Genomic DNA, 23,825 nt, shown 5'->3' on the forward strand with positions numbered 1-23,825 from the left:
ACATTTAAAATTTGAGAACCTATTCTTGTACTATGTAAATACACACATAATTATTATCATCAATATCATTTGAAAGTAACTATAACCGTTTTTGATTATGAGGTAATTATTTACAAAAAATAGCACTTTATACAAGAGTATATTGTCACACCTAATAAATTTTGACGAAAATCTCTAATAATAGAAAACAACTTACATCCTGAGAGAACGGCAAAATGAAAACCCATCAATCTCTAATAAGAATAGAGAAGAAAGTTTTTCGTCACATTTTACTCTAGATCATTATACACGATTATATGATTATCATTGTCATAAGAGCATATAAGAGAAGGTTCAATAATTTTTAATACATTATAATATAAGCTAGACCGTATTTCTCTACGAGAAAATTGTTTAAAAAGGTAGGCGAGGACATTATCTATCAGTACAAACATCTTAGTAGTGTCTGAGGAGAGGGTTGATTGTTTATGTATTTTTGCGAAATATATATATATATTCTACACAGATATATACATATTTGTTTTTCGGGCTCATTCTTTCTTCTTTGCCAGAGGCTCACCGCTCAAGAGGTCCGCTAATTCTGGAGCGATTGTTATTGTTTTTTCTTTTCTTCTTCTATTCGAAACCCAGTTTTTGATTTGAATGCGAGATAAACTGGTATTCTTCATTAGATTCTCTAGGCCCTTGGTATCTAGATATGGGTTCTCGATGTTCTTTGCAAACCAACTTTCTAGTATTCGGACATTTTCTTTTGTAAACCGGTGTCCTCTGTAAGGTTTAGTACTTTTGTTTATCATATCTTGAGTTACCACATTAAATACCAACCCATCCGCCGATTTATTTTTCTGTGTAAGTTGATAATTACTTCTATCGTTTTCTATGCTGCGCATTTCTTTGAGTAATACAGTAATGGTAGTAGTGAGTTGAGATGTTGTTTGCAACAACTTCTTCTCCTCATCACTAATCTTACGGTTTTTGTTGGCCCTAGATAAGAATCCTAATATATCCCTTAATTCAACTTCTTCTTCTGTTGTTACACTCTCTGGTAACTTAGGTAAATTACAGCAAATAGAAAAGAGCTTTTTATTCTTGATTTTGTTCTTTCGGGAAAACTTTATAAAACATCCAAAAAGGAAAAGTGAAACAATACATCTCCTTGAATCAAAGAAAAGCAAGAAGACCAACATGGATGATATTTGTAGTATAGCTGAAAACATAAACAAAACTCTGTTTAATATTCTAGGTACTGAGATTGATGAAATCAATCTCAATACTAATAACCTTTATAATGTATGTTCTCATTTCAAAGATAGTGTTTGAATTATTTTACTAACAATAGTTTAGTTTATAATGGAAAGTAATTTGACCAAAGTAGAACAACACACGTTGCACAAGAATATTTCTAGCAACAGGTTAGAAATATATCACGACATCAAAAGAGAAAAGAATCCAAAAGGAAAATCATCAATATCACCCCAAGCACGGGCATTTTTAGAACAGGTTTTTAGAAGAAAACAGAGTCTAAATTCCAAAGAAAAAGAAGAAGTTGCAAAGAAATGTGGTATTACTCCACTTCAAGTAAGAGTTTGGGTATGTATCATGAGAATAAAAATCTAATATATCATATACTAACAATTTGTAGTTCATAAATAAACGTATGAGATCTAAATAAATTCGTTTTCAATGATTAAAATTGCATAGTTGGATTTTTCTTCTAGCTTCAGCTTTCCGCAACAGTATAATTTTATAAACCCTGGTTTTGGTTTTGTAGAGTGGTTGACGAATAATTATGCTGAAGTACGTGGTGACGGATATTGGGAAGATGTGTTTGTACATTTGGCCTTATAGAGTGTGGTCGTGGCGGAGGTTGTTTATCTTTCGAGTACTGAATGTTGTCAGTATAGCTATCCTATTTGAAAATCCCCGTTGCCTTGGTCTTGTTCCCAATGTTTGTTTATATACTCATATTGCTATGTGTTTATAGGAATGTGATTTTTTATATAATAAACAATAGAAACATCTTTTTTATAATTTCGTACTAATATATTGAATACATTTTTACATAAAAGATTTTAACTCTAGTCAAATGGATAGGTTCTCTAGAATATATGTATTCTATACTATCCTTAACGTTCCGTTTTTAGATAATACATCACACTTTCCGTATTTAGTGATCTTTGTTTTATTATATTTTGTTTTGATTTTCTAACTTTAAAAAGTAAATATCTAAATGAAAAAAATCAGAAAAAAAATGTTGGAAGATTAACTAGGAATTTTAATATATAATTGTTGGAATGAAAACTTCAAGTATATTCTATATATCTCTTTTATATAATTTATGAAAGAACGACTTGTTCCTACTTATTACAATTTACAAAAACTACTAATTATCAACGTTTTTATAAACAATGGAATTCCAACAATTATCTCAGTAATATAGTGAGTTATTTTCAAACAGGATTATGCGAGCACCTTCTTAGGTAATTCGCAAAATATACCATTGATTAGTGTCATCTCCACATTAGTTGTCATTTGACAATCTAACACCTATAAATAATTAAAGAAGAAGTGAAAATGTTTATTAGTTGTTGGAATAAGTGATTACTACTATACACCTATTCGTATAAATTGGATTAAGTTATTGCAACTATACGTCTTCGTATAAATTGAAGTAGAAAAATTCTAATAATAGAATTTACTGCAGTAATGAGATAAAGATCTATTAATTGATCAGAACTTATTATATAAGAAGATGAGTTATCACCAAATTCTTATCATCAACACTCTGATTTATGTCTGAACCTTTGGGTTTAATATAACCAATCCGCGTGTGTTTGATATACCTCTCTTATATAGATTAAGAAGGAACGACGATTCTTAATTATTACAACTTACTAAACAACTAATTATCAACATGAATTATGTCTGAACCATAGGTTTTAATATAACCAATCAGCGTGTGTTTGATATACATCTCTTATATAGAATAAGAAAGAACGACTTCTCCTTAATTGTTAAATATTACTAAACAACTAATTATCAACACTGTAAAACATGCTTGAGTCTTTTGAGGTAATTGTCAAAAAAGATGAGCCGGATAATGGTGGCACAAATTTTTTACATATGAAAAAAACTTTTTACTGCCTTTGGCTTCCTTCCAATCTCACTGCAAAGTACTAGTGAACTTTTTGATATTTGAAGCGTCTCAGTGCTTTTAATTTCGCAAGCATATGACGGTGGACGCCATATGCGCGGACACAACAGTAAAAAAATGCTTCCAATCGGAGTTGAACCGATGATCTCCACATTACTAGTGTGGCGCCTTACCAACTTGGCCATAGAAGCCCAATTACATGAGAAAATGTCCTGAGGTGAAACCTTATAGCACACGTTAGCACTAACAACTGTTGTAGATGAAAACATCAAAAATTACTTAAAAGGGTAATTATTAATGTCACCTTAAACGAACTTAGGCACTCTACCCAAAGTAGTAATAATAACTGTTGATAATTCTTGATAATTAGTTGTTTAGTAAGTTGCAATAATTAAGAATAAGTCGTTCTTTTTTATTCTATATAAGAGAGGTATATAAAGCACACGCTAATTGGTTATATTTGAGATGATGGTGGAGTTTGATGTAATTGTTGAGATTCCATTTTTTAATAAGGCAATAATATTAGGTATGTAGATATACTAGAAGTTCTCCTCGGGGATTTAAGAATCCATAAAAGGGAATCTGCAATTCTACACAATTCTATAAACATTATTACCATCGTTTTATATGTTGTTATTCATTGATCCTATTACATTATCAATCCTTGCGTTTCAGCTTCCACTAATTTGGACGACTATTTCTCATCATTTGCGTCATCTTCTAACACCGTATATGATAATATACCAGTAACGTAACTACTAGTTAGTAGATGATAGTTGATTTATATTACAACACTATTCGCTTACTATGTTTTGTTCAATATAAACAACATCGGAAATTTGACTAACTAGTTAATAACCCAATGGTGGAGATATTACCCCCATAAACCAACCGATCTTTGAAGAAAGATGAAAAAAATAATTGCTTCTATCTGATTAGAAATATTAATGCTTGCTATGAGATATCCAGCTTATTGTTCAACACCCAAAAACATCTCCTTTTTACGTAGATAGATACCATTAACTAACACCAACTGTACCATTTTATTTATGGCCAAGAGAAAATTGTCAGATGCCTATAACCAAATGTTTTCATAATGCTTCAGATTATTATCAGTAGAACTGAAAGACTGCCTGAAATCCTTACTGGTAATAATTAATTTCATAACAGCAGGAAATACCTAACCAACTGTATCTTTATTTCTCGATTCACTCCGGTGGTGCGTGTCAGACAAATGTTATTATTCTTTCAAGTTTGGTAGGATTGGTAACAAGACATGAGTCAAACATTAGAGATTGAGAAAAATACTGTTCAGCCTAATTTTATCAAAGAGATTGTTTATGAAAACTTTGCCATTGAGTTAAATAATGTCACTTTATAATTGTTGGTAATCATTTCAATGGTTTTCGGGGATGTAGGCATTGAGGCGGCTGGTAGAGCATTATTACTGGTATTAATCTGATTATAGGAAGTTTAGGGCATTGATATGAGATTTCATATCGAAAAGCCTATTTGTAATACGCTTGTAAAAGAATTCAAAATTGTTGAATCCGTTGAAATAGTTAGTTATTTGATGAAAGTACTTCCTAAAACGCAGAAACTGTTCCACACAGCTATGCAAAAAAGCCCTTCTTTTTCAATATTATCAACAGTGGAAGGTAAAACATAGAACTATTCTATCACAAATAAATTTCAGTGGCCTTAAGAAGATATAAAAACTTTTGAAAAAACTAGTTCGAAGCGCGGATGTTACTATTTTTAAGACCCTATAAGATATGTCATTGAAGTATCCAATAACTCTGCCTAAGATTTTGTAGCTGCAGTACATGCGAAAATATCACTAGTGTTTTTAAATTGCAGACTGACTTTTGAACTGAAAATTGTTAATACGTTGTTCCAAAGTACTTTACCTAAAGTAGATAGAGTAACAAGTGTTAAAGCGATTGAAATTTATAAACCTATTGAATTAGTTACCCCAACGCACCGGTCACTTTAATAGAGCTAGCCACAACCTATATCTATTTAGTGTATAATGACCAACTTTTATTACGAGGGAATTCTCTAAGAATTCTTAAACCAGCATCACTTGGTACTCGTAAAGCTCTCTTCTCTTTGGGTATCGACAATCGCTAAGCAATACGACAGAACAAATAAATAGTCAAAATACACTTTTGGGTTAATCCTATAAAAACGGAAGAGAAAATTAAATGCTTAGGATAACAAAAAAATTACGCTATATCCATATATCTCGATCCCAAAGTGTACCGTATTATAATAATATTCAAGTTAAAGAAAAAATGAATATAATTCAAACATAACGTGCACTTTTGGAGTAAGGTACACCATAATAATTTATAATCATCACTTTAATCAGAAAGAAAAAATCTTAAAGTTAAAAGACAAGGAGAAATAAATACGAAATTCAACTTTGCTCAATTTGTTTGACAGAAATTATCTCTGTGTTCTTCTTACTACAATCAGTACTATTGTATTCATTGTCAATAGTCATAACGACTGATTCTTTATCTGTCTCATCAAATCCCATTTTACCGGTCCAGCCATTGGATACTAAATAGTTGTGAAATTCAACATCTTGTTTCATTAAGTCATTTTCAAGCGAATGTGGAACAAAGAAATATGTAATAATAATACCAAAAAGACCACAAATTGCAGCAATAATAAAAGTCCATCTTGCGCCCAAATTATCTCTAATAGGTTGAAAACATTCAACGCCCACTACAGAACCAATCTTACCAGTCACAGCGGATAGACCGTAGAAAACACCTCTAACAGCGGTGGCCGACGCTTCACTGCTAATAACACCAAGCATATCACCTGGTCCTGCATTACCTAACATATTCATGAACGCGTAAAAGATAATAAACAAAGGTGTAATTTCTTTTAATTGGTCGTACGCACAACCGATTATTAGGCCAAAGATTATGTATCCAGAGAAACCAAACATTAATGTATATTTACGACCAATGCGATCAGACAAATAAGCACCAATTGGAACACCCAGTACGGCCAGAACGCCCAGTAGTAAGTTCCACTCTGCCACTCTTTCTAAATTACTTTGATCCTTAATAACAGAACCGATAATTGTTGAGCTGAAAATACCATTTGGGAAAGTGACGAAATCATACATAAACCAGGTACCACAGGTACCAAGTAATCTTTTCCAGTAAAATTTCAATGCTAGAAAATATGGTATGTTTCTTTTGATCCTACCTTTTTCATACACTTCTGTGGTAGCTGTCTTCCATCTGAAATAGAACACTGTCAATGGCCAGAAGCAACCTAAGGCAAAAACAATCCTCCAGATAGCCTCTAAATTTTCCGTTCCTGAACAAATTTTGTAGACAATTAGAAAGATAATCGTAGCAAATGGACCACCGAAGGCTAACGGTAAATTTGTGACCATAACCAGGATACCGCCTCTTTTGGTTGTAGTATATTCATTAGCAGACTCATTAGCGCTTAATGTACTAGTAGGATATTCTGCACCAACACCGATGCCTACCAAACCTCTCATAACTGTTAACATCCAGAACATACCCGGTATAGTAGTACCATGAGAAGCTGCACACAGAGCACTACCAATAACCAAGATAGTCGTAGCGACAAGGATACATGATTTTCTACTATAATAATCAGCGGCAATGCCCATAAAAAATTGACCAAAAATAATACCAACTAAAGCTGCATTGGAAACTCTAGTTGACACTTTCGAACTATAGTTTTCCTTACCATACTCCATGACAAAAACCTTATTCAACATACTCATTGAACCATTCACATAACCGTCACTGATTAGAGCAAAACCGGATGCAATGATCGTAACTATGTTTTTCCATTTATTTTTTCTGGAGGTTTCAGTACGAGCAGCACGTCTTTCAGCATCATATTTGATTAGTCTAGGACTAGTATTCATATTCACTTCCTTCTCTTTAACCAATGAGGTATCTTTATCTTCCATTTTAGCTATACTCTATATTTCGATAATAGGCTAAGAAGGTTAACTTGCCTTTGCGCTTTGTTGGCTAATAATAAGAGAAGGAAAACACCACTATAACGAATATCTGCTACTACCAATTATTGACTTTATATATTTGATTGTTTTTCTATTTTATTCAGAGACATCCACAGTTATTTTCCAGCAGATGTCCCTCACCAAAAGAAACTAAGATAGCCAAATTGAGGAACTAATTTAACTAAAGTTTACGAAAATTATCGTACGATACAGTGTGTGAGATGCCTTATGCCTATATAATCAAGTCATCCTAAGTGGGGGTCTCATAAGGCGATTTATAAATATTAAGATGAACGTGCCATTGAACAGCAAAATGAAGACCATAAAATCCAATCATATAGCTCCTATTATTCGAGTGTAATTACCGTTGGTATAACATTTTACGCGGCTATTACTGCCTGTTGTTTCTTTCATTTTTTATCTTTCTTTACTATCTATCCACGTGTGTCGCGAAAAATAATAAACATGCAGACACTCCCGTATTAAGGGGATACTGTCAAAAGGAGCATGCTCAATACTATCGTATTACTATGCTCGTTATTTTTCTATCATCTTGGCAAAACGTGGGGTCTGAACTTTTAAAACGTACAGTGATATTTGTGGATATGCAATCAAGAAAAGTTAATTACTTATCCTTCCTTATAATTTGCCAATTTTATTTTTCATAGACACGTATTATCAATTTACCGTTAGAAGTATTCTCCGTAAAATGTTGATAACATTGAATTTTACTCAACCGATAACCTCTTCTTTCTTATTTTTTTTCTATTATTTTCGACAGTATTTCTTCCGGCCTTTTTGCAGATGTATTACCTTTAACGTCCTTTTTCGCCTACAGTTCAGTTATTAACAAAAGCGAACATGTACTACTGGCCGCTTAATTATTGTAAACAAAGATTAATAAAGATCTGTATACAGTATTAGAGATAGAGTAATATGTCTATCATTATTTGCTGCATTTGGACTTGGATTTTAGACATCACTAACAGATCCAACATAATGAAATAGTGCTAAAATAAACCATGACTAGAACCCACTAGTTTGAATAGAGCCATCATCTGTATCGGTCTGATACACAGTTCTATCCAGAGATATAACCAAGAGAATAACCGAGTGAGACAAAAGTGATGGTAGAAAGCTTCCCATCTTTTTATATCTTAGACATTGACTGAAAAGGGAAGCCACAGCAAACTATCAATACATACGTAGAGAAGAACTTCCTTGGATGAGTCAAAATTTGTCCAACACGTTCATTGAATCTATTGTACTGTCCCTTAACCTTTTTTCTTTGAGCTACCATACTGGAAAGATTTCAAACGAAGAAACTGAGTTCCAGCAACCAAAGTGGGAGAGTTCTACATCTAAGAGATATATACATACGGTCAAGAAATTTTCGACACCATGTTGAGACCTTTCAATTCAACTGATAGAGTACGTACCAACGCTAACATAGAATTGTCAAATCATCAACCTTCTCAGACTGATAAGCTACTCATTCAGAGCTCAGCTGAGGTCAATCAAAAATCGTCTCTTTGATCCAGCAATGGATGGTTCAACAGTGCTAATACTAATAAATTCAACAATACACAATAAAAAGTAATGTTTAAAATGAGATAAGCTCAAATTTTTGTATTGGAGCTTTCGTTATTTTTTGTGAACAGCGTCGCTGACATTTTTTTTATATATTAATTCCTTAGGGTATAAGAAAGAAGGTGCAGTTCCTTGAAGATGTTGAACTATTTGAATATATTTAACATTGGAAATATCACAAAATTTACTTTACTTATACTTCTAATTGCATAGAAGCTTATTGAGTTAGCCAAATAATCCATCAGTCCAAACCGGACGAGGAATGATGATTTCATCGAATTTTGCGATCACATGCTAGCTGCCTTTTCTGAATATCTGTCCAGAAACACATACTGGGATATATATACATGGGAGAAATGCTTCAGAAAGTTTTATCAAAAATCCACTTTTAGTTAGGAATGAGACTATTAACGAGAGAACTCGCTACATAGGTCATACGATCTGCTTAGAAAAATGTGTTACTACAGATGCCTCTATAAATAAATATCTTGTTGATGTGGCTATGTCCTGCTTTGATATATTTTCATGTTATGATATGTAATCTAAACATACTTTAAGACAGTTTCTCTGTGAATAGAAACTACTTGGGTTTCGAGCGCAAGATGATCAGTGTTATGGTAAGCAACCTCTAAGTTGTCAACGACTATCCGAAAAGCTTCAGCCCTGGCAACGCTAAAAATAATGTAGCTTGCACCCCATAAAACCAGCACGGGAATGTTTGAATTTCTCAGGAACGCTTAAAAGGTTGGATACAGCTTTAAATTATTCTGGTAGTCGAAGAATAATTTTTATTGAATATCAGTCTGACCGGAGCGTTTAATTAGCGCAATTTCAAGCGTATATAAGCAGCGGGATCAACGGATTCAATATCTGCCACTCCGTCATGGTACTAAGAAATAACATTTGCCGGATCTCTAACGTACGAAACAAGAGTTTCAATAAACACCAGATCATTCTGATATGACTTCGAATATTCCTTCAAACGACCCCAAAGTCGGTCATCGAGGCCCTCTTCGTAAGCATCACCATTCTGGGTAGTAATACCTGTAATTTTAGAAGGGTACTTCGAGGTTAACTAGAAGCTTGCAAGAGAACTATAATTAAATATATAAATGCAATATTTTCAATCTTCATAGCATCTAGAAAATATCCGACATTCTTACTTAGAGTGTCAAAGCTGAACATATAGTTGTCAGGTGTCTCTGTAAATCCTAACCCAGGTAGATCTGGGGCAATAACGTGGAAGTGTGTACTTAATAAAGGAATGAGGTTCCTGAACATGTTGGAGGAGGTGGGGAACCCATGTAGCAATAAAATCGTAGGGTTTTCTGCTGATCCTGCTTCACGATACCAAACCTTCACACCGTCTTGAACTTGAATTTTGTGGAATTTTGCAATGATATTTAACATATTTACCTATCTTTGCTTCGAGGGTGAAAAGGAAATGATCAACACATTCAGTTTCCTGTAAATTATATATGTTCTTTTTTGGGCTCCTATCACTTCTGGCTCCTATCACTTAAAATTTCTGTCACATCGTGTGCGGCAGAGACTGTGTAGAAAAAAAGATAGAATTTGGCAATACCATGCATCTTTATATTTTACCATTTGTTCTTAGCTTACATCAATACACACAATACAAAAACAAAGTCGTTTGTATGTAATAATGTGGAGCCCGAAATGAATTTCAAGCTGAAGAAAATGTTTTTGTTTTCATTAATTTTTTATATAGTCAGTTTATAATACACGTTATGTGCATCTGTTTTAGATTATATTATCCTTACGATTATGTTCATGGCAGGATGATCGCTGCTTCAAGAAAAAGGTACGATTTTGGGTAAAATTTTAGATTTATTTCCCTAATGGAAAATACGTAGAGTTGTTAGTGGACAGGCGTACACTCTCTTACTTGTCATGGCCGTGTGGATCCACTGAGTCAGGCCTGTTGGCGTCTTCTTCGCTATGTGCTAACAATGTGTTTGGAACATCGTTTCCGGCTGGCTGATCTGTATACGACGCGTGTTCTTGTTGGGTAGATGGTACAACTTCGTCCTCGATGTCAAGATTATCACCTTGGATAACAGAACTAGACAAATCGTCAATGCCTTCATCATGCAAGTTATCTGTTTCATTTGAAAACTGATGGTGCATCAACGATGAATAGGTCGGACCTGCCCTATTGCTAACTCTTGCTCTTATTTTCGCAATAACTTGAGCTATGCCTGCCTTCGTGTGTTGGAATACAAATGTAATAATTGAAGAAAGGAATAATCCTGCTTTTACAATTTTGTTCACAACTCTATCGGTATTATTGTTTTCTATCAGACCATCGTCATTTAACCTAATTTCTTCAAATCTTGCAAACCCCCCGTTTCTTCTGATACCTCTATCGTATACAAACCATGTTGCAAAGAAAACAACAAGAAGGATTGTGACGTAAACAAATGCATAAATACCAGCGTTTGCAGAATACTTTTCTTTAAATTCGGCTTCTTTTCCTGGACAAGGATGTGGTGTTAAAGGTCCATCCAATTTCAAACCACCCTGGCAAGTTGATAGGGGTATCTTTCTGTATCCGGAAGATTCAAAATACTCTATCAAGTCTGGTTCCCTTTTACAGGTGTCGGCAGCATTGGCGGGAGTGAGACCATCGACTAACTTACAAGTACCATCGTTAGCTTTATAATAATTATAATCACACTCGAAATCTTTCCGTGTACATGAACAGTTTTTGATGTTTTTAGAGAATTCAGAAAGTGGAACATTACCAATAAAACACTTTTCATCTGTCTTGCGTAAAAATTCGGTCCGATGTCCAAACAGGCAACCAGTTTGAGACCCTAAAGGAGAGTATTTGAAATCTGAACTTTTCTTTCCGGTGGGATCAAAGTCACACTGTCTCTCGAAGATGTTTCTGAAATCGATTGTGTACGTCCTAAATGAACCACTTCCCAGATTCTTTGCTTCTCCAAATAACAAAAATCTCAAAGCAGAGTCTCGAGGAACCGTAGTTATATCCTTTACCAGAACTTTATCGTCACAGAACTTATAATCTTTCCATGTTCTTCCAGAATCAGTAGAATAGGAAATAGAGTCAGTTTCAGCGATTTCGGGAACTAAAACTAAGACCCCCCCATGATCACCGTATTCCCATTGGTGGGGAGTTTTCTTAACTTCAGCCCACGTCTCACCGCCATCAGTAGTCAAAAAAGTAGAACATTCTTCATACGGTAGAAGGTTAGCTCCAACGTTCCCAACACCAAACATCATTCCTAATGCGGAACCAGAAGAATATGTATCCCTAACATCCTTACGTTCAGTGTAGCCGTGCAAATGCAGCGAACACTTGTCTAATGATTTAGAGTCGCAAGGGAGCTTCTTTCCTTCGGAGTCCTTTTGAGGAGGTTTCAAAAAATTCCAATCCGAGCCCTCATTAAAGGTGATCTTCGTCTTCAATTGTTTGTCTTCCTTATTCTCAGCAACCTTGTCACTATTTGACACAATGTTAGTGAGAATTATGCCTTCAAGACCTTGAATTTTTTCAAAGTCTACCAAGCCGAACGTGTTTCTATTAACGGCGTGCTCCAGGGTGACAAAAGAAGTACCGTTTGAATTGGATTTTAAAAGGTTGCCAAAATCACGTCCTGGTACTAAGTTCGTTGCCAAGTGTAAGAAAATCGATCCTTCCTCGGAGTCTAATATAGTGAATGCCTCTTGCTTCGTAACATCTTCATCATATGGGAATTTTGCCTCGGAAAATTCGACACCATCAATAGTTACATATGCCCTCAATTCATTATCTTTATGAGGTACGGCAATAATGATATAGCCACCAGTGGACAAGTAGCCAATAATGTTTTCAAGAACGGTTTTTTTATCAGTGTGGAAAAAATCAGTTGAAGAAACTAAACTTCTTATTTGCGAGGACTTTTCTTTTACTTGGCACATAACCATATCTTCATTTGACGGATATTTGAAAAGCGAACCTGCGAATTCACAGTGAATTGCATTATGAAGCATTTCTGTAAACGTTTCACCTCCATCTTTAGTGAGGTATGCTACAGCATGACATTCTGGACTTACAATTGATTCACAATTCTCACCACCATAATAAATAAATGTATCCTGTGATTTGGCATTAAAATCTAATGGCATACCTAACTGCCTGGCTTCAGGCAACTTAGCGATCATGAAAGAATGTCCTCTATCATGGGTGGAAAAAATGCTACCCTCAGACCCAAATAGATAAGCTGAAGAGTTGAAGTATGAGTTGAACACAACTTCGACTATTTTTTCGCCGCCAGTTTCAAATTTTTTTATTGTTTGTCCACCATCGTGAGATATATAAGCATCTCCCCTTAAATCTACCATTACCAGAGATTCGTCTGCGACTGTATCAAAGTATTGATAAAACTGAATTTTGAAGTCGAATTTGTTTTCGATGGTGATTATTTCTTTGCCATTCGAACCCTCCTTTGGGACTTCATCGCATGGAATATCTACGGACTCGATATTCATTTGTGTTTTACATTTATCACCTTTGATTAATTGCAATGGCTTTACTGATACATGTTTGCCGTTTGACTTGTCACAAATATCAGAAAGAACAATCAGGTTGTAATCCGGAACACAGTCACCGTTTGAGTCCTTAACAAATTGAAATGAGCATTCGTAGTCAGATCTAGCACAGCTGTTACAAGAAGTTTCATGTAATTTCAAATCTTCAAACGCTCTATTTACTAAGCAACGGGATTCCTGCTTCCTCCTTCTATACTTGTATTTAGCCCCATTAACACATTTTCCTTCTGCCAAATTCCAATCTTCAAAATCACTTGCTTCACAAGTTTTATAATCAAATACTGCTGAAAAATCAATCGCATAGTAGAAGGTATTTGAAGGGCCCCTGTTTCCTAATAAGGGCTCTGATCTTTCCATCAAGTATTCTCCCACTCCACTCAATATAAATTTTAATCCAGATCCGTCTGGTGTCGTATTGATCAAATTTGATGGCCAAATAGCGGTTTTTAGTTGATATTCAAACCATGTTTTGCCCTGGTCTAAAGAATAGTAAAATTCAGATTGGGGATCGCCATCTTCAATTGAGTCATACGGGATATGTACAATAATATTTCCCTGATCACCAGTAGCAAATAAACCAGAAGAATTACGAGCTAGCTTCCAACTCAAGCCACCATCTCTGGAAATAAAGCTTCTATGAACCCTATGATTGAATAAAGTACCATCAGTGACAACGGCATCAGCCATGAGGATCCCAGCAGAAGGGCCCGAATCACGCAACGAATAAAAAACGGGCTGCAGCGAACATCTATCAGGTTCTGTAATATCACAAGTAAATGAGTCTGCGTTTTCTTGGTCCACAACTTTCAAGTTTGACCATGTAAGGCCGTTATCCACAGAGATTTTCGTTTCTACCTTACCTATTTCCCCCCTGTGCTTTCCTTCGGAATTAAAGTCACCCAATGAAGGGGAAAACGAAGCAAACATTGTACCTTTTAGGAACTGCGGAGAGACTACATCGATATATCCAAACTGGTTATTTGGTATCCAATCTATAGGCAAAAATTTTAATCCTTGAGAGTCTGATATTAAAATTTCAGCGACACTTTTTTGGTCCTTTTCTTTAGAATTTCTTTCTCCAGATAAAGCCAAAATGATCCTTCCGATGGAGTCTTCTTGAATTTCCTCGTGACTAATATACCTTAATTGAGTAGGCGTACGAGCCATTTGAAAAGTAGATACATCATTGGATATCCAAATGTCCATTGATGACATCTCATTATACATATCATTTTGGGTCAAAACGACTACATGATACCTCAATATTTTGTATTCAATAACAGTTTTATCTTTGAACTGATCTAATTCCTTGAACGTTTTACCACCATCAGTACTTAAGATCAATTCAGACTTGGTAATAGTTGAGTCTGTACCTTCAATGTACTCCCTGTTTCGGAAAAGACAGATTATCGAAGCATCATTACTGCCCAAATTAGAATACATACTGGATTTGATAAAGTCACAGTGTATTCTGTTATCATAACCATCAATTTTTTCTCGAGAAGGTTTAATTCGGGAAAAGGATACACCATTATTGGTAACGTAAAACCCTGTTGTTGAATACAGTATATCTGAATGCTTTTCCACCCAATTGTAATGTAAAATAATATACTCCTTTTTTGTGGGGTGAGTAGTGATTTCATTATTGTAAAAATTTGCTGAATCTTCAGGATTTTGTATAGTTAGAAGCCTCCACGATTTACCTTGATCATCGGTGGTGTAAAAGTTTAGTGTTTCTTTTACAAAAGCAAAAGCTCTGTCGTGCCCATGGAAGGGATCAATAACAATTGAGTAAATGGGCTCTTCAATTTCATCGATTGTTTTCCAATTTTCTCCAGCATCAAAACTTATCTTCAAGACGTCTTCTTCCGTTCTGATCAAAGTGTTGGAATCATCAAAGCTTAGTACATCAACTGAATGTTTTGAGATAGTTTCGGTAACTTTTGGGGTAAATTCTTCTGCATTAAACAATGGAATGAGTAGAAATACCCAAATAATATACAGAGCACGAATTAATATCATTGTGGGCGTATCTCTCTTTTGATTGCTATAGGGCTTTTTCGAGACCCTATGTTGCTGCGTAACTGACAAAAAAAGAAAGCGGGCGGGATATAAATATAACTGACGCAGAAGGTTGCAATATTGTCTCGAGGGCACTGAGCCACGAATTTGCATTCCTTGAGAGTTAATGACTTTGATTCGAAGACTTTTGCTTCATGCTCAACCACCAAGATGATATGGTGGCCATCTGTTTGCAAAAGCCAATAAATATTATTGCAAAATCAGGAAATGGTATTTTGGGTTGATGCAGCTAAACACGACGTTAAACTGTCGTCATAGTGCGCATGCCGACTAGATAGCTCGGTTTCTTAGAGTAAATGATATATGTCTTATTGAAATGCGCCCGCATAACTTATCTTAACGCTTCTCATGAAACTATTAATCAACTTCTACACTCTGTCAAGGGCTACCCGAAACGACTTACTGGTGCTCCTGCTACAAAAGCAAAGGGTGTAAATCCATTATAGTTTACGGATCAATATTCACTAACTGCTATTTGTTGGCATGAGGAGTTGTGATCTAGCTTATGTGTCATAATGTAGTATGATTGTATGTGGCTAGTTGCTTTGCTAAATATTAAGAGAATTACAATATGGTGAAAAGTCCTACTGTTGGAAGTATTTTGTACAATTGAAAAAAAGAAAAAATTATAAACGGAAATGGAAGAACTCTGTAGACCCAAACTCGGTGTTGTGCTTCCTGTGGTGGTGGCCTTAGCCTGGCTGCTTGGGATTATTCTCTCGTAATTGGGATATCAATATTTCTGGGACTCTGTCCAGCAAAATGGTTCCAGTCGCTATATGAAAATTTACATGTAGTTTTCGATCAAGGCTGCTCAATCTATAAAAAACGGTGCTCGACCTAATGTGGGCTCATATTATGCATATACAACTCTAAAAGCATCATGAGTTATATGTGTTAAATGTTGATGGAAAATATTGAAAAGAACAGAGTCCTCCAAATAATCATTTTACGTAATTAATTGGAAAGAAATGCTAAATTTATTCCGCCTGTATCCTTCTTAAATTTCCCCAAGTTTCCTGAGAGGTGAAATGATCAACAGTTAGAAAGTCCTAGGCGCCAGAGATACTTCCAGTTTTATAATCGTCTACTCGCAAATAGATAACTATTAAATGGTTACTCTTCGCGCCATAACATCCATAGAACTGACTAGCGGTCATTCGTTTGATGCTAATGTCTGACATTAGTTGGGACCTTACTTTTTACTACATGTAATTGTAAAGATTCTATTTTTTATTTTATAATATCAGTTTTAGTTCAATTGGGTTACACTCTTCAGAGAAAGAGTTGAGAAACGTATTGAGAACAGAAAGTATAGAGCGATTTTTCATCTAGAATAAACAAAAAAGGTTCTTGAGGACTTTTCACTGACAAGTAAACCCCTTCATTATGAAACACAATACATGAGACCAAACATTCAGACCATTGTTATAGACTGACATTCCGCCACAAATAACAATCATACTACCAATCGTCAGTATCATGATGATGAGCAAAAGGTTTTCAACTCTTACCTCATCACAACTTGGTAGATGTTTCTATCATCTTAGGGGGGAATATGATTGTAACGATGCTACCACCTTTATGTGCTGTAGAATTGAAAGTTTTTCATTCCTATATTTGATATCCATATATAAGAGAGCAACTGATGTATTCTCTAGCGTTAAATTGGAGTACATGCCCTTTATAACGTTTGGCTTAGCATGGCTAGTCTTATTTCATGAAACAAACATCGCGAAAGTGTTGTTATATGATTGGTATGGCAGGATCTATTTAAATGGTCGTTGCGTGGAATCATATCTCAGAAGAAGTTATGCTGCTTTGTGTTAAAATTGTTATTACAATTCATTGCTACAGATATCATATGCACCATATTAAATCTGTTTTTTCTCATGCGATAACCTGACCCTCATATAATTATCATACTTCTCTTTATCGCGAAGTAGCCAAAACCAGTGGCTGTATTCCTAGGTATTTTTTTAGGTGTATGATTTATTATTAGATTTGCGTACTTTGCAATCTTTGGGAAGGGAATATTTGCCTAATAAGATCTTGGGATTCGATCGATTTTCATTACACCCTCATTGTTTTTTCTGTTGGTAATGGTCACGAACTTTTAAATCACATCGGATACGCTTTTCTTTTTTTTTTTTTGGTTCTACACTAATCCATAAAAGTAAATCAAAGTTCCATATCTATTAATATATATTATAAGAAATTAATAGATTAAAATATATTAAATTCATCTTATTATTATTATAAAATAAAGTAAAAAGAATATAATATTTAAAGATCATGTAAAGATATTATTATTATTCTTTTTCTTTTATCAGTTTTTTAACCGAGTTTTTTTGTCATCTTTAACATGTCCAAAACACTTTTTTGAACAATAATCACCAACAAACTTACCTTATAGAGGAGGAATTCATTTAAGATATCGGTGTTCTTAAACCGATCTACTGCTTATCACTATTATAGCATATACCATTCTTGTAATCAATGCGTTGTTATAACTCCCCACAGGGCATCTTCCAGATACTCTTATATGGCCTGTTCCTACTTCGCTGAATCCTCACATCAAAAGAGCAATATTGAGATAACTTTGAAACTACATACATCGCTGCAGTTTTACTATGTTTTTCATCGCCAATGCAATCACATCATTATTAACAGCTGTGTTATTATTATAATCAAGACAAGCTGAATTTGATGCAAATATGAATTCCCATTCAGTGCCGTTTCTTTCGAATTTATAGAAATCTTTTTTGTAAGTAATTCTTCTGGCCTATTTTGATCCTATTCATGTTAAGGTGATCCACAGTTAGCAATAATTGGTAAAAAACATTCTTTATTAGTGTTACCATGTTACGGTAAAGCTTCTTGTTTACTTGTAGATTAACTGAGTTCTCAAGTGTGTTATTAAAGGCCTCACTAAAATTGGCAATAATGTCTGGATACGCATGCTGTATCAATTAACGTATTTCCAGTTGAATTATTTATTGAAAGAGCACCTGACTTAATAAAACCGCAGAATTTACCAAAGTGCTATTTATTTGTATACTATTTCGATAGAGAGCTACAAATTCAATACTATTTTGCATATTATTTTTAACAAATGCATAGCTGCGCAACCGAAACATGACCAGGATGCATAGCCTGAATAACGGATATGGAATTACGAGTTAAAAATGTATTCTTATCAATAAATCAACTAATAAATGGCCGAATAAAGAAACAACGATCCTTGTAGGTAAAGTACTCAGCTGGCTACATCTAGAAAATAAAGTCTCCCTATTTAAAGGGCATGTATTTTGTCAGTGTGCGGGCAATTGGCTGCTCAAATAACTGCTATGGTTGCCTTTAGTTAAATAAAAATATATGGTAAGTATCACGGGTTTAAATTGAACATGATTTTATTGATTCTTGCTATGATGCTAAATTTAAATAACTTCAAAAAAGATAGATAAACTATGTTCAATAATATATATTGATAGACTTACCTATCTTTTCTGTTTGAAACTGAGTTACTGGTTAATAAAAAATTCATTCACATAAGCACTTCTGATGGTTATGATCATATTTAATAGTCTGAATCTCTAATTAAAGTACATTCACTTCCATCACAGGCAACACTTATCTGCAACTCACCACATGGCATATCCCAAATATTCGCGTATGCTCTACTCCAGTGTAATCGAAGGTAGACGTCTTATTATATCTATAAAGAACATCCTGTCCAATGAACAGATTGGACGAATCGCTGGTGATATCGGAAGCAGTATTATTTTGCGCAGCAACAACATTGGCTATGTGAGTAAGACTATAGACATCTCTAACTTGTGAATGCTCACAGATTGATTTACAAAATTTTCATATTCATCTAAGGTTACCCACGAAGTATTCTTTGTAAATAATGAAGTATTAAAAGAGCCGTTGTAATCATTTAATTCTGACGCATTACCCTCAATAACTGGCGCATTCACAAAGTACAAGCTAGCACTGTCCTCATTATAGACAATCTAATTAGCAGCCACTCTAAATAACACTATAATTAAAATGAATAGTGAAAAATTATACATCCTATGTTGTTGGAAATTTCGGTATTAGGTTATTAAATTAAACTTGAGAAAAGCAAGAGTAGGAAAAAAATAATACCAGATTTTCCAGATCTTCCAGATTATTCTGTCATTTATGGATCAAGAATATTCCGTCTGTGCTTCAGATTTGCCAAGAAAAAATAGCAATAAAAGGTTTTGCAAATAATATCGGTGCTTGTGCTACATGTAATGAAAAAAAATTTTGAGCACTGAACTACGTCAGAACTTTTAGTAAAAATTTCAAGAGATTAAACTGCGTAATCTAATTTACGTATATACGGTTCAAGTTCGAGAATAAAAAAATAAGTATGTCACAAAGAAATCACACCGACTGAGATAAGAGTGGATTCTGATGTAATTGTTGGGATTCCATTTTTTATGAGGCAATAATATTAGGTATGTAGATATACTAGAAGTTCTCCTCAAGGATACAGGAATCTAATCAATGGAACTCGTAATTCTACATAATTCTATAGATATTATTACCATCGTTTTATATGTTGTTATTCATTGATCCCATTAAATTATCAATCCTTGCGTTTCAGCTTCCACTAATTTAGATGACTGTTTCTCATCATTTGCGTCATCTTTTAACACCGTATATGATAATATACTAGTAACGTAAATACTAGTTAGTAGATGATAGTTCATTTATATTACAACACCGACAATATTCAACTGAAGTTGGTGGTCGTTCACAACTCGGAAGAGCTTGTGTAAGTATTGAGCATATTGTAGCTGTTTGAGAATGAGGTAAATAATTGGATATTTTTCGGGATTCCATTGTTGATAAAGGCTATAATATTAGGTATACAGAATATACTAGAAGAACTCCTCGAGGATGTAGGATTCCACAAAAGGGAGTTGGTGGCTCTACATAATTATATTACTTTGTCTTCTTTCCTTTTATATGGTTCAGTTCAGCTTCCATTACATTTGATGACTTTTTCTCAATATTTATTGTTAAGAATGTGTTAACCTAAGAAGGATGACTTATCTTTATTAGTCACCAGGGTGTAGTAGCAAGAAAATAATGCTTATAATAATATAAAAGAAAATGTCCAATTATCTTACTAAATGATGACTGATAAGCTAGATCTCAATTCCTTACCTCAGCTGTATACCGTATGATAAGACAATAGTACATATAATAATGGATTGTATCTCATCAAGAGGATACAATGATATGTATGTTACTTTTATAATAATATATAAGAAGGTCCAATAATCTTACTACATTATGACTAATAAGCTAGATCGCAATGCCCTACGTCAACAGGCTATGAGCCCTGAAAGCAACGCTTCTGAGACTAAAATCAATCTATCTAGTCCTAACAAGTATAGGCAATGGCTGTACGGTGTCGAGACAGCTGCTGATATGCTAATGAATATATGAGCGAATTCGTGCATACCGGAGATATCCACTCAATGAAAATGCATTACAATTTCAGCGCAAATGATGAAAGTTTTGTCAAGACCATATCCAATAGATTCTTGGTCAAGCTTTATAAGAAAACTATTGTTGATGAAGATGCATACGAAATGAACTGGATATGTGATGATTCTTCTGGAAGGGTCTCTGCTTATGACATTTTTTCCTACTTCAAAGAAAACTATAATGAAGTCACTATTGGATCCAGGCTTACTCTTATAGATGATTCACCAAATATATCTTCTAAGTCTGTCGATGAAATCGTTTTCTATTTGAATGCTCTATTCACAATTCTGGAAGACAGTAGTGAGGAACAGGACAGAAAGAAACAACGTGATACAAATATTGCATTGCTATTAATGGCTTTCCTACCACAACTAAAAGAATGTTTTCGCGAGAAGTTCGGTGGCTCTAAGTCTCTTCAACTACCACAAGTCATTAGCTTTGTAAATTAAAGACTTCATCTTCTATAGTCTACGGAATAAATATACATTATTGCAAGTGAAAACTTCAAGTGAATATAAATGATTGAAAATCAAATTGCATATTCAGCATATATATTACTAGAAATAGTACGTAGATGATGTGCCTCTTAGTATATTGACATAAGTAAATGTGATCTTGCCTATCTGTGATAGTGTGATAAGATTATCGGACCCTTTCCTAGGTTAGCACACTTCACATATTAAACAGGGATATACCTTGTAGTTCACTCCATAGAAAACATCGTGTTTTTGTAGCACCTTGAGATATGTAAGGAAAATATTAATGTGGACCACAATAATGCAAAAAAAGACAAGGTGCTCGATCAAAGAGGTAGTGCATAAGTGTTATGCACTGTCACTAAAAGATAAAGAGAAGCATCCGTGTGAGTGTGTGCTAATACTATACTACACTTCATTGAATGGTAAGTAGTTTATGGTATGTACTGTACGATGATGAGTTTTTATACTAGAATTCATTTATAGCCTATATATGATATTTGGGTCTGTAGAATATATTATTGTAAATTAGTTGTACTTCTTAGGTAAGAACAATATAGCAGAAGGATAATATGTGGCTATGAATCAATGTGAATCATGAGAAAATATTTATGTTTGGGTGATTTAATAGGTGATTTTTTGAGATTGTGATAAATATATGTATATAATGAGTAGACAGAATTTGGCAAAATACGTTATATTAGATGCAAGTAAGTGCATATATATGATATTTGGGTCCGTAGAATACATTATAAACACAAAAATGGGAATAAAAGTGGATTTTATGGGCAAATGGCACAGGGTGTGAAGTGCTGAGGTAAGTGCCGTGTATGGTGATGTATGGTGATGTATAGTGGTAACCATGGCAACTGAGTGAGAGGTGAGGATGAGGATGAGGAGCAGTGCGGCAGTGTGGCAGAAGGGAGTTGGGTAAGATGAGTAGGATGGGAGTAGTTTATTTTTAGCATCCGTAGGCGTATGGAGAGCTATCAAGGAGAAGAAGAAGGCATGGTAGGTGTTGATATGTGGTGAGGTAGCTAGATGTGGTTAGAGGTGGGATGGGGAGTAGTGGTAGGGTATGATGTTAGGTGTGATTGTTTACATTTGGATGTTTACATATGATTGTTTACATATGATTGTTTACATTTGGATGTTTACATATTATGTTAGGTATGTTGTAGAGGTAGATGGTAGATGGTAGGATAAGTGGAAGTGGTGGTTGGTGGTAGATATGGAGTAGTGATGAGATGTGAAGGATGGCAGATGGAGAGCGTAGGCAGTGGAGGAGCAAGTAGGGTAAGCTAGGGCAATGGGGTTAGAGTTGGAGAGGTAGGGTTAGACAGCGAGGTAGGGCTGATAGTAGGGTTAGAGATAGGGTAAGTAAGTGTGTACTTCTCGTGATGGTGATGGTGATGGTGATGGTAGTGATGGTGATGGTAGTAGTGATGGTGGTAGTGATGGTGGTAGTGATGGTGATAGTGATAGTGATTGTGATGGTGATGGTGATGATGGTAGTGATGATGGTAGTGATGATGGTAGTGATGGTGGTAGGGTTAGTGATGGTATTGATAGTGATGGTGATGGTGATAGTGATGGTGGTAGTGATGGTGGTAGTGATGGTGATGGTGATGGTGATGATGGTAGTGATGATGGTAGTGATGGTGATGATGATGTGTGGGTGTGATAGTGGTAGTGGTAGTGATGGTGGTAGGGTTAGTGATGGTAGTGATGGTAATGGTAGTGATGGTGGTAGTGATGGTGATGGTGATGATGGTGATGATGATGGTGATAGAGTTAGCGATGGTGATGGTGATGGTGGTAGTGATAGTGGTAGTGGTAGTGATGGTAATGGTAGTGGTAGTGGTAGTGATGGTGATAGTGATGGTGGGTGTGATAGTGATGGTGATAGTGATAGGGTTAGTGATGGTAATGGTGGTGGTAGTGATAGTGATGGTGATGGTGATGGTGGTAGTGATGGTGATGGTGATGGTGATAGTGATGGTGATGGTGATGGTGATGGTGGTAGTGATGGTCATGATGATGATGGTGATGGTGATGGTGATGATGATGATGGTGATGATGGTGATGGTGATGATGGTGATGATAGTGATGGTGATGATGGTGATGGTGATGATGGTGATGGTGATGGTGATGGTGGTAGTGATGGGTGTGGGTGTGTGGGTGTGGGTGTGGGTGTGGTGTGTGGGTGTGGTGTGTGGGTGTGGGTGTGGTGTGTGTGGGTGTGGGTGTGGTGTGGGTGTGGGTGTGGGTGTGGGTGTGGGTGTGGGTGTGGGTGTGGGTGTGGGTGTGGGTGTGGTGTGTGGGTGTGGGTGTGGGTGTGGGTGTGGGTGTGGGTGTGGGTGTGGTGTGGGTGTGG

General features: G+C 35.2%; 4 protein-coding genes and 1 non-coding gene across 5 annotated transcripts; 1 reads left to right on the forward strand and 4 right to left on the reverse strand.

Annotated features, from left to right (window-relative positions):
- Window positions 1-1,185: 1,185 nt before the first annotated feature.
- On the forward strand, window positions 1,186-1,672 carry HMRA1 (Hmra1p; the record flags this gene model as incomplete). The annotated part of the gene is made up of 3 exons (XM_056226517.1): window positions 1,186-1,290; window positions 1,345-1,590; window positions 1,643-1,672. 3 exons carry the CDS (start codon window positions 1,186-1,188, stop codon window positions 1,670-1,672), a joined length of 381 nt encoding a protein of 126 aa, XP_056080784.1.
- Window positions 1,673-3,272: 1,600 nt separating this feature from the next.
- Window positions 3,273-3,345, reverse strand: Smki_3.trna10T. Its single transcript has one exon. It is a non-coding gene; the product is annotated as a tRNA-Thr (tRNA).
- Window positions 3,346-5,576: 2,231 nt separating this feature from the next.
- GIT1 (Git1p) lies at window positions 5,577-7,133 on the reverse strand (the record flags this gene model as incomplete). Its single annotated transcript, XM_056226518.1, has 1 exon — window positions 5,577-7,133. The coding sequence occupies one exon, from the start codon at window positions 7,131-7,133 to the stop codon at window positions 5,577-5,579; it is 1,557 nt and encodes a 518-aa protein (XP_056080785.1).
- A 2,715-nt stretch (window positions 7,134-9,848) lies between these two features.
- On the reverse strand, window positions 9,849-10,187 carry SMKI03G1460 (alpha/beta fold hydrolase; the record flags this gene model as incomplete). The annotated part of the gene is made up of 1 exon (XM_056226519.1): window positions 9,849-10,187. One exon carries the CDS (start codon window positions 10,185-10,187, stop codon window positions 9,849-9,851), a length of 339 nt encoding a protein of 112 aa, XP_056080786.1.
- A 495-nt stretch (window positions 10,188-10,682) lies between these two features.
- Window positions 10,683-15,377, reverse strand: SMKI03G1470 (uncharacterized protein; the record flags this gene model as incomplete). Its single annotated transcript, XM_056226520.1, has 1 exon — window positions 10,683-15,377. The coding sequence occupies one exon, from the start codon at window positions 15,375-15,377 to the stop codon at window positions 10,683-10,685; it is 4,695 nt and encodes a 1,564-aa protein (XP_056080787.1).
- Window positions 15,378-23,825: the final 8,448 nt, after the last annotated feature.

This window comes from Saccharomyces mikatae, assembly GCF_947241705.1.
Source record: "Saccharomyces mikatae IFO 1815 strain IFO1815 genome assembly, chromosome: 3".
NCBI lineage: Eukaryota > Fungi > Ascomycota > Saccharomycetes > Saccharomycetales > Saccharomycetaceae > Saccharomyces > Saccharomyces mikatae.